This window comes from Podarcis gaigeae, assembly GCF_964106915.1.
Source record: "Podarcis gaigeae genome assembly, chromosome: 13".
Classification (NCBI taxonomy): Eukaryota; Metazoa; Chordata; class Lepidosauria; order Squamata; family Lacertidae; genus Podarcis; species Podarcis gaigeae.
This window is the reverse complement of record NC_139689.1, coordinates 30,886,387-30,900,679: the sequence shown is the minus strand read 5'-3', so window position 1 is coordinate 30,900,679 and position 14,293 is coordinate 30,886,387. Positions and strand designations below refer to the sequence as shown.

General features: G+C 45.8%; 1 protein-coding gene across 1 annotated transcript; it reads left to right on the top strand.

The window, feature by feature from the left end:
• Positions 1-1,733: 1,733 nt before the first annotated feature.
• Positions 1,734-13,256, top strand: LOC310829830 (keratin, type I cytoskeletal 19-like). The gene is made up of 8 exons (XM_083708833.1): positions 1,734-2,344; positions 6,033-6,115; positions 6,684-6,840; positions 8,264-8,425; positions 9,037-9,162; positions 10,179-10,399; positions 11,541-11,569; positions 13,010-13,256. The coding sequence occupies exons 1-8, from the start codon at positions 1,868-1,870 to the stop codon at positions 13,030-13,032; spliced, it is 1,278 nt and encodes a 425-aa protein (XP_083564959.1). The 5' UTR covers positions 1,734-1,867; the 3' UTR covers positions 13,033-13,256.
• The last annotated feature ends 1,037 nt before the right edge of the window (positions 13,257-14,293 follow it).

Sequence of the window (14,293 nt, the reverse complement as noted above, 5' to 3'; positions counted from 1 at the left end):
GACACAGGGTCTCACATGGTACCTCTAAAACCAGCAAAAACTGTTTGATTAAACTTTGTAATTTATTTTGAACTCATCCATTCTGAGAGACATGAATAAAAAACTCACCTGCCCAGTGGATGTCATTTGGATATGGTATACACTGTAGAGCTCTTGATTTATTGGTTTTTGCTTAGTTTTAAATAATTACCTACTTTTTGTTTTATTTAGGTACTTGTTTCTCTTTTTACCTTCCTTTTGTAGTATTTTATTGGCTGCCAATCTTAGTTTGTTTCTTTGAAGTGCATAATATTGTTTTGATAGCTGTAATATTTACTTTTCTTTTTATGTGCTTTAAAATTTGATAGGTTTTTTAAATAAAAAAATCTACATATATCGGGCCCTTAGCTCATTTATCCAAGAGGTGGCTATTCTGACTTAGTACACTACTTGAGAAACTTCAAGCACGGATTAAGAAACTGGGAGCTTCAACATGCAGAACATGGACTCCACCACTGAGCTATTATACAGAGTTGGGTCAACAGTTTATCCTTTGGCTCACAACCATCTCCGGAAAGAGACTTTAGGCTGATAGGCTATAACTTGAGCTGTACTACTGGATCAATCCTGAACCATCTCTCTCCTCAAATGTTAGCGTCTATTGTTTTATTGCTGCTTATAACACGAAAGTCAATAAAAAAATTAAAATCATTTATCTAGTCCAGCCTTCCATGACCTGGTTTCCTCCGGATAGCTCCACCTTCCACATCCCTGACCATTGGCCACACTGACTGGGGCTGCTGGGAAATGGAATCTGATAACACTTCAAAGGCTCCTCACCCCTGATGTCTATCAGTAAATCAGACTCCCTTGGGAGGTGGTGGACTCTCCTTCCTTGGGGGTTTTTAAGCAGAGACCAAATGGCCATCTGTCATGGATGCTTTAACTGAGATTCCAGCATTGCAGGGGGTTGGACTAGATGACCCTTGGGATCTCTTCCAACTATGATTCCACACACAAAAAAGGCCCGTGGCTTTGTACTTATGCAAAAACATTCCAGAAATATCCACTTCATTCGAATAAGAAAAGAGGGCCTTTCTTGTCAGAAGGCTTTTTACCGCCTGGCTAAAACGACAGAAGAAACTGAGAGGGACAGTCGTTTGAGGCAGGCTTTTGTTTTCCTTTCACAGGGGACCCCTTGTTGCAGCAGGCATTGAATCTGGGACACTTTGAAGATACTCAGATCACCTTTCACAGGGACCTGATTGTTATCTGAGCTACATCTATGCAAGAGCCTTTCAGCAACCACATCACTCTCGATTTCACCTCCAGCAACTTTGCCGGGTGACTGGCAGCTACAAGTTCTCCCCACCCACCCCCCACCCAAACTGCTCCTACAAAGGAGTGTGCGTTTATGTACAGGTGTGTGTGTGTGTGTGTGTGCGGACAGGTGTGTGTGCTCAAGGGTTTAGCTGCGGCTTAAGTAAACTATCATCTAGGTTTTACCAGTGCCTTTCCCCTGAGCCAAAAGCCACCTACCGTGAATCACACCTTTTGTTGGCATGGGGGGGGGGGCGACACAGCAAGGTAAGACAAAGGGGAAAAGGGGAGGGGAGAGGAGGAAAATTCAGTTTCTTTGCAAACACTTGGGAAAGAAACACAGCCCACTTTGTGCTGACTGACCAATGAGTGTTTAGGGCTGGTCCGTTCCAGAGGACTCACATATCAGCTTTGTTGGGTGGACAACCCTCTCTCCCCCCCCCCCCACCCCAACCCAGAGGCTGACATAAAAGGAGGCAGGTAGAGAAGCGTTGCTCACATTTCTGCCTCCAGAACACACACTGTGTTAACTCGCTTACCAAGAGCTGCTTTCAGAAATCCCCTCTCAATGGCCAGTTACAGCTTCAGGCAATCCGTCTCTGGCGGGGGCTATGGCGGGTCTTCCTTCAGAGCTCCAAGCATCCATGGTGGATCTGGCGGCCAGGGCATTTCCATGTCTTCCGCTAGGTTCGTCTCCTCTGGGGCTGGAGGAGGCCTAGGGCTTGGCTATGGCGGAGGAGCTGGTTCTTGCTATGGTGGTGGCCTTGGTGGGGGCTACGGTGGGGGCTTTGGCGGGGGCTTTGGGGGAGGTATTGGAGGTGGCTTTGGCGGCAGCAACGATGGCCTCCTGTCCGGAAACGAGAAGGTCACTATGCAAAACCTGAACGACCGCCTGGCCAACTACCTGGACAAGGTGCATGCTCTGGAGGAAGCCAACACAGAGCTGGAGGTGAAGATCCGAGAGTGGCACCAGAAGCAGTCTCCCACCAGCCCATCCAGGGACTACAGCCACTATTACAAGACCATCGAAGACCTCAGAGACAAGGTAGGACTTCACATTTGTAAGCCGCACGGTGGGAGGGGACGTGGAGTGCTCAACACACACCAAGGGCCTAGCTGTGAAAACGGCAGAGGTGGAGAACTACACCCACCCACACAAATAGCTGAGCTGGGTAGGTCTGGTTAGGAAGTCCCGACCTCTCGGCACTTCCATCTGTAAAGTGGGTGCAATAGCAACCTAGCTTGGATGACTGTGCATGTTTGGTAAGAGCTTGCACAATGAAAAGGCTGCATTCAGATGCTTGCACTTCAGTTTTGCCCTACTGAGGATGGGCGTCACAGTAGCCTCCCTTACTAGGTGAACAGCACAGGGCTGGTGCAGTATCTTCACAACTGGGTGAATGAGACAAGAATCAAAGCCAGGCATTAAATACTGCAGCTGCACCTGTCTCAACCAGGAAGTGATACAGTGGATTAATTCCACATGCTGTTCATTAGCAATAATTTCCATTTAGCCCCCTTTCCTCTGTGGAGAATACATGTGCCGGTCGCCCCTGTAGTGGTTAGCCCCACAAAGGTCTCCCCCCTTTTTTTGCCACAAATCCCTTATTTGGATACATGTGGCTGCAAGATGTTGCATTTGCAAACAGCTTTGTTCTGTGCATTGCTGCAAATTCAGTCATTTTACCCATTCTGGTGTATTCATAGCACCAGAATGCAATGCAATCCATCTCTTTATCTGACTGATTGCAATGGAAACTGTTTGAATACAGCCAGTTTCCTTATCTGTTTTGTTTCCTGGCTCCAAGATTGCAGCAAACAATGTCTGGCTTCAGTTATTAATGCCCTCTGGCATTATCAGAGTTTGGTCACGCTGGGCTACCTTTTCTAGCACTGCAGCTACGTGAAGCTGTTGCTGGCACTGCCCTCAGTTCAGCAGTATTCTGATCCTCGATAGCTCTTAATGGAACTTGGCTGAGCAACCACCAAATATCAAATTCTAGAAGCCAATGTTCACAATCAATCTTAGAACTGAATGGGAATTTATTTTCAGGGTTTGCAAGAGTGGACCAGGGACACTATATGTGATGCATGTAATAAAGCAAGATTTAGACTGCAACCCTGTACACACTTACTAGGGAGCAAGCCTTACTGAACAGGATTTACATCTGAAGAAACATGCATAGACTTGCCCTGTTAGTTGCTTAGTCCGAATGTACATTTGGAAGTGTGGCAATTGCCTAGATTTATGCTCCTAAGACTCTGTCTCTCCTTCATTCCCATATGAGGTTGGGCATTATCCCTTCCCATGTCATAAGGTCAGGAATGGAGACTGAGAGGTATTTTCACCACATCCTGAGTCTCTCTCACATGGAATGATAATGTGTTCGGTGAGCCAGAACCAGTTATGGATACATACCATCAGCTGCAATTCTTGTGATACAGCATTGCTTTTCTAGCAGTCGTGGTGGGTGCAAAACTCATGGTCCTCCAAGTGTTTTGGTCACCTGTGGCCATCAGCCATGCTGGCTTGGAATGATGGGAGTTGTAGTCCAACAATATCAGGAGGGTGTCAGGTTCTTCATCCTAGCAGCAAATGCAGGCTTCCTCAAACTCGGCCCTCCAGATGTTTTTTGGCCTACAATTCCCATGATCCCTAGCTAGCAGGGCCAGTGGTCAGGGATGATGGGAATTGTAGTCTCAAAACATCTGGAGGGCCGAGTTTGAGGAAGCTTGAGTAAATGCTTTTTTACCACATACATCTCGCACATGACCTATGAGAGATAAATACTTTTCTAGTTCTGAACCTCTCTTGCAACTGGAAAGTTCTTCCTAATATTTAAGCCTTTGTCTCCGTGAAGTTTAAATCCTGTGCTCTCCCTGGTGGATGGGGTGAAAGAGTTTCCTCCCCACTCCTGCTTCTGATTCTTTCACTCATCCCTTCATGCACCACCATCCTGACTTACTAAGAGGTTTCACACAGACCTGAACTGGTTCCTCAGCAGAGGCCTCTTGGTTCTGAAGTCAACCTTGTTACCGCAGGACTGCTGTGGCTTTGTTCGAGAACCTGTGGTTGAACCTACTGTTATTTCTAAAAGGGGGGGGGGGAAACAGACAAGAAAACTGTGGATGTTGGCTAAGCTATGTGCACCGTAATCTTCTCTCTTTATGTACAAGACAAGGTTTATTTTGCTCTAGCAGAGTCATCAGCACACAATGGGAGTTTGTTTATGAATGAAGCACACACGCCCTCAAGGCACACACGGAGAAGCACAAAAGCAAACAGTTATTGTAAGGAAATCTGCACCAGCCTTGAGAGTTCATGACCATCGCCTCCCAAGGAGGCTTGTCACTTTTCATTTTTACCCTTCAGGTCCCTGAGCAGGGCCTGAAATAAACTAGAGCCAGCAAGGAACTTAGCACGTCAGCTATACAGCTGGGTCAAAGCCAGCAGGCTATGGGCAGAGCTTAGGGTAGATTCTGGTGGCATGTGGGTGAGGGATGAGTAAGGATGTCTGTCCATTGACAGTTTACAGATGTCACTGTGAATTATTCAGCCTATGAGCTGGGGATCTGTCACAACATAATCTAAGGATAGAAAACAATGCTGGGCCAGTCACTGATCTGGTGGAGCTGGTATTATTCTAAAAGAGGGATGAGGAACCTATGGTCCTCCAGATGTTGTTGACTACAGCTCCCAGCATCCCTGACCACAGGCCCTGCTGGCTGGGATGGATGGATCTGATCACATCTGGAAGGCCACAAGAGACACATGCCTGTTCCAAGTGGTCATGTAGGCTGAGTCACGTCTTTATGTTATGGAAAAATCAGTATAACGTGATGCTATAGACTTGGGTGAACAAGTGAATCCAGGGCTGACCTAAGACATTTTTTTGCCTGGTGCAAAAGGGAAGATGGTACCTGCCACATTCCACTTGCTAAAGTCAACCAGATTGGTGGTTTTGTATCGTGCTTGGATGCTGGCAACAGGACAGCATCTTGCACTGCCCCAGGAGGCAACAGGCTGTCTTCAGGGGAGAAGGCCAGACAGTGTGCCCCACAGTGGAAGCTGGTTCATATAGGCAAATGGGGAACTGCCCCTCCAACCTCAGTCTGCCCTCAACTAGCTCCCACTTGCCTGCCTTCTTACAACAATCAGGGAGTGGCTCTGTCTGTCATTGGCTCTGGCTGCACCTACTGTTGATCTCCCAGCCTTCTCCAATACAAGCCCCAATGGGTGCCAGCCACCACTGGAGGCACATAAAGCTCAGTCCATTCCCTGTTCCTCAGCATTAGGCCTCTGACATAGCTGCATCACTTTGTCTCATGGTAGGGCCGGCCCTAAGTGTTCCAGCTTTTTTCAGGATGTAATAACAGACTCACCAGCCCTACTGAACAGGCTCCTCATGAGGCCGGAGGAACATCGCCCGGCTAATGTTTTATTGATTATTGATTTTAATATGCTGTAAACCACTTTGATATTTTTATTAAAAATATAAAGTGATATAGAAATTTAATAATAATAATAATAAAACAAGCAATGATGATGTACATTCAGAAGACCATTTCCCCTCCACAATGTGCTGAGCCACACCTTTCATACATCATTGCAAGCAAATCAATCAATGTGTGTCGATGGCCACCAAACATTTATTTTTTTTTTTTAAAAAAGAGAAAACTTACAATACATATGAAAGCAAATAACCCAACACGGGTCGCCTCTTTTCTTGCAGATCCTTGAAGCGACAATTGACAACAACAAGGTTATCCTGCAGATTGATAATGCCAGGCTGGCGGCTGATGACTTCAAAACCAAGTGAGACAACTTTTTATAGGCAGAGAAATAGAAATGGCCATGATGCTCAGAGCTATGGTGAAATATTGAGCAGAGTATGCGGGGGATGCTATGGTCTAAACCACTGAGCCTCTGGCTTGCTGATCAAAAGGTCAGCAGTTCAAATCCCCGCAATGGGTGACCTGCCGTTGCTCGGTCCCAGCTCCTGCCAACCTAGCAGTTCGAAAGCACATCAGTGCAAGTAGATAAAAAGGTACTGCTGCAGCGGGAAGGTAAACCACATTTCTGTGCACTGCTCTGGTGTCAGTGCCCTGTTGCGCCAGAAGCAGCTTAATCATGCTGGCCACATGATGCAGAAAAACTGTCTGCAGACAAACGCCGGCTCCCTCAGCATGTGAAGCGAGATGAGCGCCACAACCCCAGAGTCGTTCGCGACTGGACTTAACTGTCAGGGGTCCCTTTACCTTTACCTTTATGCGGGGGGAGACTAGTTTTCTTGGCACTCTACATTTCACAGTGATTAGATTAAGCCAGCTCAGACAATTTTAGCAATTGATCATCATTTGCTGGCATTGATTTGTTTTAAAAGGTTTGAGTCTGAGCAAGCCCTGCGCATGAGTGTTGAGGCTGACATCAATGGGCTGCGCAGAGTCCTGGATGAGCTGACCTTGGCTAGAACTGATCTGGAGATGCAGATTGAGAACCTGAAGGAGGAACTGGCTTACCTTAAGAAGAACCACGAGGAGGTAAAGAAAGGCAGCATTCAGCATTTTGAAGCATGGTAGCATAATGATAATGTAACAAAATGACAATTTATTGTTTATTATTACTTTATTGTTGCTGTTTCTTTTTTTTTGATGCTAATAATAAGTATATACTACAGTTCTAAAAGTTCCCAGGTCAGTAAGAGTTTCCAATAAAGTAGAGTATTAGAAGACCACCAATGAAACTATAAAGCCACCATTGCCATAGTCACCATATATAACTCACAGAACATCAACATCCAGCAATGGGCAAACCCATCTCATTAATCATCAAAGGCCAAATGGAACAGATCCATCTTCATTAGGTGATGAAAAGGCTCTAGCGGGCAGACATATCTGCAATGTACGGAGTTCCAAAATCAGGGAGCCATAACTGAGAAGGCCCTGCTGCAGAAGCAGTTTCAGATTGCCAGATGTTAGGAGGATAAGAAGGATGACTCTGAAATAGAGATGGATGGGGAGCTTGTAGCCTTCCAGATGCAGCAGGATCACAGTGCCATCGTCTATTCCTCATTACTGAGGCCTCAGATTTAACGTATGGTGAGACATCATGCACAGAGGACCACATAGAAGGCGGAGAAGAATTCTTGGCTTTCTACCAACCTCTGCCACCCTCAAAAACCAGCCTCCACCAGATGCCAAAGCACACACACACACCCTTCCGTGGTGGTGGAGGGGATAGCAGCAGAGCTGCATGGTGAGATGAGAGGATGTAGCCATGGTCTCTCCTCTCTCTGTTGACCTGGCCCTTGACATGCTGCAGGACAGCCTGCTGGGGAATGAGGGGTGGGTGGGCATAGGAAACCCCTCATCTTCAAGCATTCCTGTGGTGCTGCTCCCATTTCGACATCTTCAAGGGAAAGAGGAGTGTGACTGAGGAGCAGGAAGATGCAACTTTCGGTTCCAGGGAAGGAGAGTGGATAAAGGATAGTCTTCAACACTAGTCCTACTCAGAGTAGACCCAGTGAAGGCACTAACTTGGGGTCATTAACTTAAATGGGTCTACTCTGAGTTGGACTTATTTGAACACCACCCATAGTTTTTCCTGATACCCCCTTGACAGTCCCCCCAACAATCTGAGACTAACTCAGAAGGTTGTGGACTCTCCTTCATGGGAGATGTTTAAACAGAGGTTGGGTGGCTATTTGTCAGGGATTATTTAGCTGTGATTCCTGCATTGCTTGGGGCTGGAGTAGATGGCCCTTGGGGTCATTCCAGCTCTACAGTTCTATGTTGTTATGACACACTCTTTCTGTTTTTCCAGACAACCTCAGATAATCCCTATGTTAGCCCAAAGGGAATGTGGGATAGCGTGCCTAACCCTAGATAAAAGGATAGCTGTTAGGCATTGTTGCTCTGCTGACACACCTGCAATTAATGCCTATGTCTTGGTCTCTTTTTACAGGAAATGAGTTCTATGTCTGGGCAAGTGGGAGGCCAAGTGAGCGTTGAAGTTGACTCTGCTCCTGGCATTGACCTCACCAAGGCTCTGACTGATATGAGAGACCAGTACGAGAAGCTGGCTGAGAAGAACAGGAGGGACGCTGAGGCTTGGTTCACCACCAAGGTGAGATGGAAAAGCCTGGGAGAGAAGGAAAGAAAGGGAAGTTTGTTAAAAAACAAACCAAGAAATTGAAGAAAACTGGGCTGCTGTGAACTCACCATGCCCACAAAATTGTACTGCTGAATACAGTGCAATAAAATGTAAATGTAGAGCTCCTCTAGATTTGTGAAAAAAAATTTGCAGGTGTATTCTGCAACACGTCATAGTGCATTAGTGGTGGATGTATACTGGACACTTCATTCCGCCTTATATGGTTGTTCTGCAATGCTTCCCCAACGCTACCGCGTTAGTGTCATCTGGAGGGATGCTCTTCAGTTATAGTGTTACAAAACCAGGAGAGACTCCCTCCACTGCAGGACATTTGTGCTATGAAAAGTTGCAGGATTTCAGCAGGAAGCAATGGGGACATTCACCCCAAAACGTTTGCAGGTGCAAAGAGTATTAAAAGTGGTGTGATATAGAATTGTCCCCATACCACTGTAAGCACAAATCACCATGAATGAACATTAGAAAGGATATCAGAAGGGCCCGTAATAAAACGAATGCGGTGTAAATAAATTCAATGTGAATGTTGACATATTCTTCTTTATTTCTCCCCTTAAACAAACAAACAGACTGAAGAACTGAATCGAGAAGTTGCGGTCAACACCGAGCAACTTCAGAGCAGCAAGACTGAGATCACAGACTTGAGGAGGACCCTCCAAGGCCTGGAGATTGAGCTCCAGTCTCAGCTCAGCATGGTACGTGGAGTGGTGATGGGTTATTTCTACTGCTTGGGTACTGAAATAAGTAGTCACGGGTTGTGTTTGCCTTTTGTAGGGTGTGTGTGAAAGAGTCAACCTCCACCACAGTAGGCCATAGGCCTCTGAATACCAGTTGATGGGAATCACAGGTGGGCAGTTGTGCTCATGTCCTCCTTGTGGGTTTCCCACAGACATCAGGTTGTCTGCTGCGATGACAGGATGCTGGACTAGGTGGGCCATAGGTGGGCCATTGGCTTGGTCCAGAAGGCTCTTCTTATACTTTAGGGACATGGAAACTCTAGAACAGTGTCTCCAAGCTGTTCTTGGACTACAATTCCCATCATCCCTGACCACTGGTCTTGTTAGCTAGAGATGATGGAGGTTATAGTCCAAAAACAGCTGGAAACCCAAGTTTGGGAAACCCTGCTCTAGAACACAATGAATGTGCACGCTCACTTGCACACAAGCACACATTCCCCCTATTATCTGAGAAGGGAAAAGTTGAAAACACAGGGATAAAATTACTTACCCACTTCCTAATTGTTTCTCTACAAATACGGGCTTCTTCTTTTTCCTGAAACTGCGAGCTACTGCTAATCTCAGAGCAAGACAACTGTTGCACAGTGCAAATGATAGTGTTAATTTATATTTGTAGCCCACCATATTTCAAGTCCTCATGGCAGTCAGCAGTTGGTTGAAATGCAGCAATAAATACTTAGCATATATTAAAACACCACACCAGGTGAGTTCTGGCCAACTAATGCCAGCATAGCAGTGTAAACACTGTGCAGTGCTTCTGAAAGGTGTTCTGAGAAGGGCATTGGCAAATCCCAGGGTTTCAGTATTGACTTCCAAACAAATATTTCCATTTAGCTGCAGACGCCTGTTCTCTGAACTGCAGCCCAGTTTTCCATTATGCTTACAACACTTCTTTAAAATTCACACCCATATCTTGGCGACAGTCTCTGGCACACCCCCCCACACTTTCTCACCGACACCACTTCTCTTCTCAGAAAGCTGCCCTGGAAGGCACCTTGGCCGATACGGAGGCTCGCTATGGGGCTCAGCTGTGCCAGATCCAGGGGGTGATCGGCAACATCGAAGCGCAACTGGTTGAAGTCCGATCGGACATGGAGCGTCAGAACAGCGACTATAAGACCCTGATGGACATCAAGTCCCGGCTGGAGCAAGAGATTGCTACCTACCGCCAGCTCTTGGATGGCCAAGATCTCCAGTAGGTCACTTGACAGGTCTCTTATGACCTAGTGCTCAAAGAGAGCAGATGTCTCTGGTTGCCAGATTCTGAGTATTAACCCAGCCTTTAATAACCCACAACAGTTACTAGCCTGCCATTCAATCAGCCAATAAATACTAGGCTACTGGGGGTTTGTATTGACTGGGAAAGAGCTTCACTCCTCTGTGCTGGGGATCCCATGTGGTTTCCATGCTGAGCACAGGGGAAGGATAGAATCTGGTTTAATCACTCACCTGCATGGAATTCTTGGCCACCTATAGTGACCAGGCTCATGCATTAAATACAAGATTGCATTAAACGGGAGATAAATATTGACACATTTTCCCTGCGGAGGCTGCGGAGCTAATCTCGTGCTTCTGTTCCTATAAATCTTTCAAGCTCGAGGCTGGCTTCCCATGTTGTAAAACCGAAAAACTGGTTTTGTGTCAAACAAAGCTCTAGACACAGAGATTAATCCATACGGGGTGGGATCTGGTGGCACTGGTTCCATCTGCACTATGCATTTAGGATCATACCAACTTTAACTGTCATGGTTTCCCTGACCCATAGTATACTTGATGCATAAGTAAGGAATTAATCTTGTATACCCCACGTCCAACCTAATGCTCCATTCCACCCATTGCTTCACATTGCTCCTACCATTTGTTCTTTGGTATGCAGTTTTCCAGCAGCTGCATACCTATTCTTCAGGTCAAAGTAGGAAGAATGCTCAATCACGCAAATGTTTCCCAGAAAGCTTTGTTACTCTGGTTCTTCTACTCAGAGCAACTGCAGGAAGTTATGGTCTGGACCAAAAGTTCATACAGCCCTGGGGATGGCAGGAGGAGCCACTTTGCTGGCTGTATTTTTTACATTGCAAAATTCTGCCCTCTAAGATACTGTTCAACTGCAATACCAAAAGTAAAACAAAAAACAAGAGATGACAGTATTGTCCCCCTCCACCTGTCAAAGAAGAGGTAATCAGAGGGAAAGAGATAGGCAACCACACAGCCACTAGCTAAAGTGGCAAATTCTTCTTAACTTAGAATAACAACCCCAGGTTGGAAGGTGGGCTGTTTCACAAAGTACATTTGGTCTAACATTGATAGTTAATGCTTCCCCTTCTTCTTTTCCTCCACAGTTTCTCCGGAAGTGTTTCGGGGACTAATGGTGAGGCTTCCTTCTTCATGGCGGGTTGAGGGAGTGTTTAGTACAAGCCATAGGATAATGCGGCCACTTTGCTGAAGCTAAGCAGGTCCAAGCAAGCCCACATGAACCATGTTGAATTTCATGGTGACAGAAAGGCGGGCTATGAATTGGCCCGCTGACATCTCGGGCATGGTGCCCCTTGTCTTCTCTACATGTGCCATGCGGAAATCTAGAATATGTGGGCTTTTAAAAATATATTTTTATTTTTTTGAGTTTTTCAAATTTTACAAGCGTCAAATAAGAGAAAGCAAAGCAAAGCACATATCCCTTTGACTTCCCTCTCGCCTTTTGTAGATCCTTGTGTTTTAATGAATCCCCTTGCATCTCCTTTATAATTAAAATTTTTGTTAATCCTTTATTGTTCCTTATTTCAATTTTTTTTAGCTACAAGTTTCACATCAGTCCTTAGATTATGTGGGCTTTTGATTGGTTTGGCTGCTAAATCCAAAAGAGAATGGCCTTTACCACAGTTGCACCCAAATTATTCTCGTTTCCATTCTGCCTATAGCTCCACTGTCTCCTCCCTCCTCCCTCAGCCTCACCCCTCACCAAGCAACCTGTGACTTCTTCTTCATTGCCTGGCTTCTCTGCAATGCAGGCATGGAGGCCCAGTATGGCCCTTTCTTTTCTCCTTTGGTCTGAAACAGTTTACCTGCCTCAGCTGTAATTCAGATAATAAATTCACTTAATAAGTCCTTCAAAAGACGATTCTCAGCCTTGGGTGCCCAGATGGTTTTGGACTACAACTCCCATCATCCCCAGATATCTTAGCCAGTAGTCAGGAATTATGGATATTGTAGTTCAGTAGGTTAGAGAACGCTGCTTTGAACAGAGGCTGTGTTGCTGACATGCACTGAAATATTAAATACTCTGTTGGGATAAGACCAAGAAGACCAAGGAGATAAGGAAGTGATATTCCAGGTGGACTGGTGTTTGGGATCATGCCCTAGCTGCTTCCTTATCCATCCACCCACCTTCTTGGGCAGCAAGAGGGGGGTGGGAATTGTTCACAGGAAGTAGCAGGAAAATATGGAGTAGCCCTATTTAGGCACAGTACCATCCCTCAGAGCCACAAGTGGTGTGATGGAGTCAGTTCCAGTTCCATTGCCATGGCAACCCCTTCTACAGGACGTCCAGGAAGTCTCACAAGGTAGCGAACTCTTGTGAGATCATGTTGGCTGCAAGTGGGAGGCCAAGGCTGAGGCAGTTCAGGGTCCTCTTTAAGGAGGCAAATGAAATTCCATTTCTGATGATAGTCTTGCAGGGCCAAGGCTGGAGTCAGAGCAGAATCTGTGACTGAGCCTCCCTTCCATGGTTGGTGTAGACTTGGAGTGCTACAGCTGGTTTCAAAATGTGTAACTTGGGTCCATTAACTCTTTTCCCCACCTTGTCTTGCTACAGGCAAAGCAGATGATAAGAAGTGAAGAGCACTCTCCTTTCCAGAAACAGGATGGGCAGCTGCCGTTTGTGGCAGATGAAAATCATCATTTCAAAATGACTTAGCAGCAAACTTCATGAGCGCCTATTCTGGATGGCTGAGGGCCACACAATGGCTAGATTCTCTGCATTAGCTCTTCCTGTTTTTAACCTTTCTGTATGGTGTTTCTTCTGCCTAATAAAGTTCCTTTTGGGCTTCTGCAAACTGAAACTGAGACTCATTGCTAAGAGAGAAATTGACTGCCTGTTAATCACTGCATGTTCTGATGAGCATATGACAAAGGGTTGTACTGAATATAGCATTAAGGTGAACGTTCCGTCAGTATAACAATTTCTCCATTTACAACTAAACATTCTTTCTCATCCCTCTGTACCCTGCCAAGTTTATTCTGGGTTTCTCCCAACCCTTCAGAGCAGATTTGGGGGTGGTACAGGGCATGAGAGGGGGGGGGGGGAAATCCTATAGTGCTAGTGCAAGAATTTAGATGAATAGTTGAATATATTTTAGCAAAGCCAGTGAGGAGGTAATTTCCCTCACCAAAATCTAACCCCTTTTCCTGCCATATGGAAAAAAATTGATGCCACAAAAAAAGATATCACAATTAATTGATCTGGAATAATCCTCCACCACTCCAATTCCATTATCACAAACATCAAATACATTAGAATCCCCATGTAGTACATAAACACACACTGGAAAGACTTTTTAACACTTTCATGGCCGGCCCAACCATTAGACGGAGTGAGACAGCTGCCTCAGGTGGCAGGTGCCAGTGGATGGCAGCAGTTTTCCTCTTCAACTGTTTCCCTCAATCCCCCAAACTAGCCTGATGTTGCACAATCTAAGCTAGCCTGCTACACTTTAGGCAGGCATGGGAGGATGTTGTCCCCTTGCCAATGTTGTCAAAATTGAGTACACTTCCATTTGGATTCTGTACATGGAATGGGTTCTTTGCCTCAAGCAACAAAATTACTTGCACTGGCCTTGCACTCTCTTCAACCACCTTGACTGTAGAATCATAGGAGGAATGCAGATTATGAATAACCAGCTGGTAACCATGGTCTATATGTAACTGCTTGGGAGATGACTGGTCTCATTTGTAGAGGCAGCTTTTACTAGATGTCCATAATCCATCCATTCTGAAATCTGGGGAGTCAGGGCTGCGGTAGAATCATCTTCATCAAGTGACATGACAATAAACATGCCTGGCTTCCCAAGTGGTTACATGCATGTTGTGTTTCCACCCA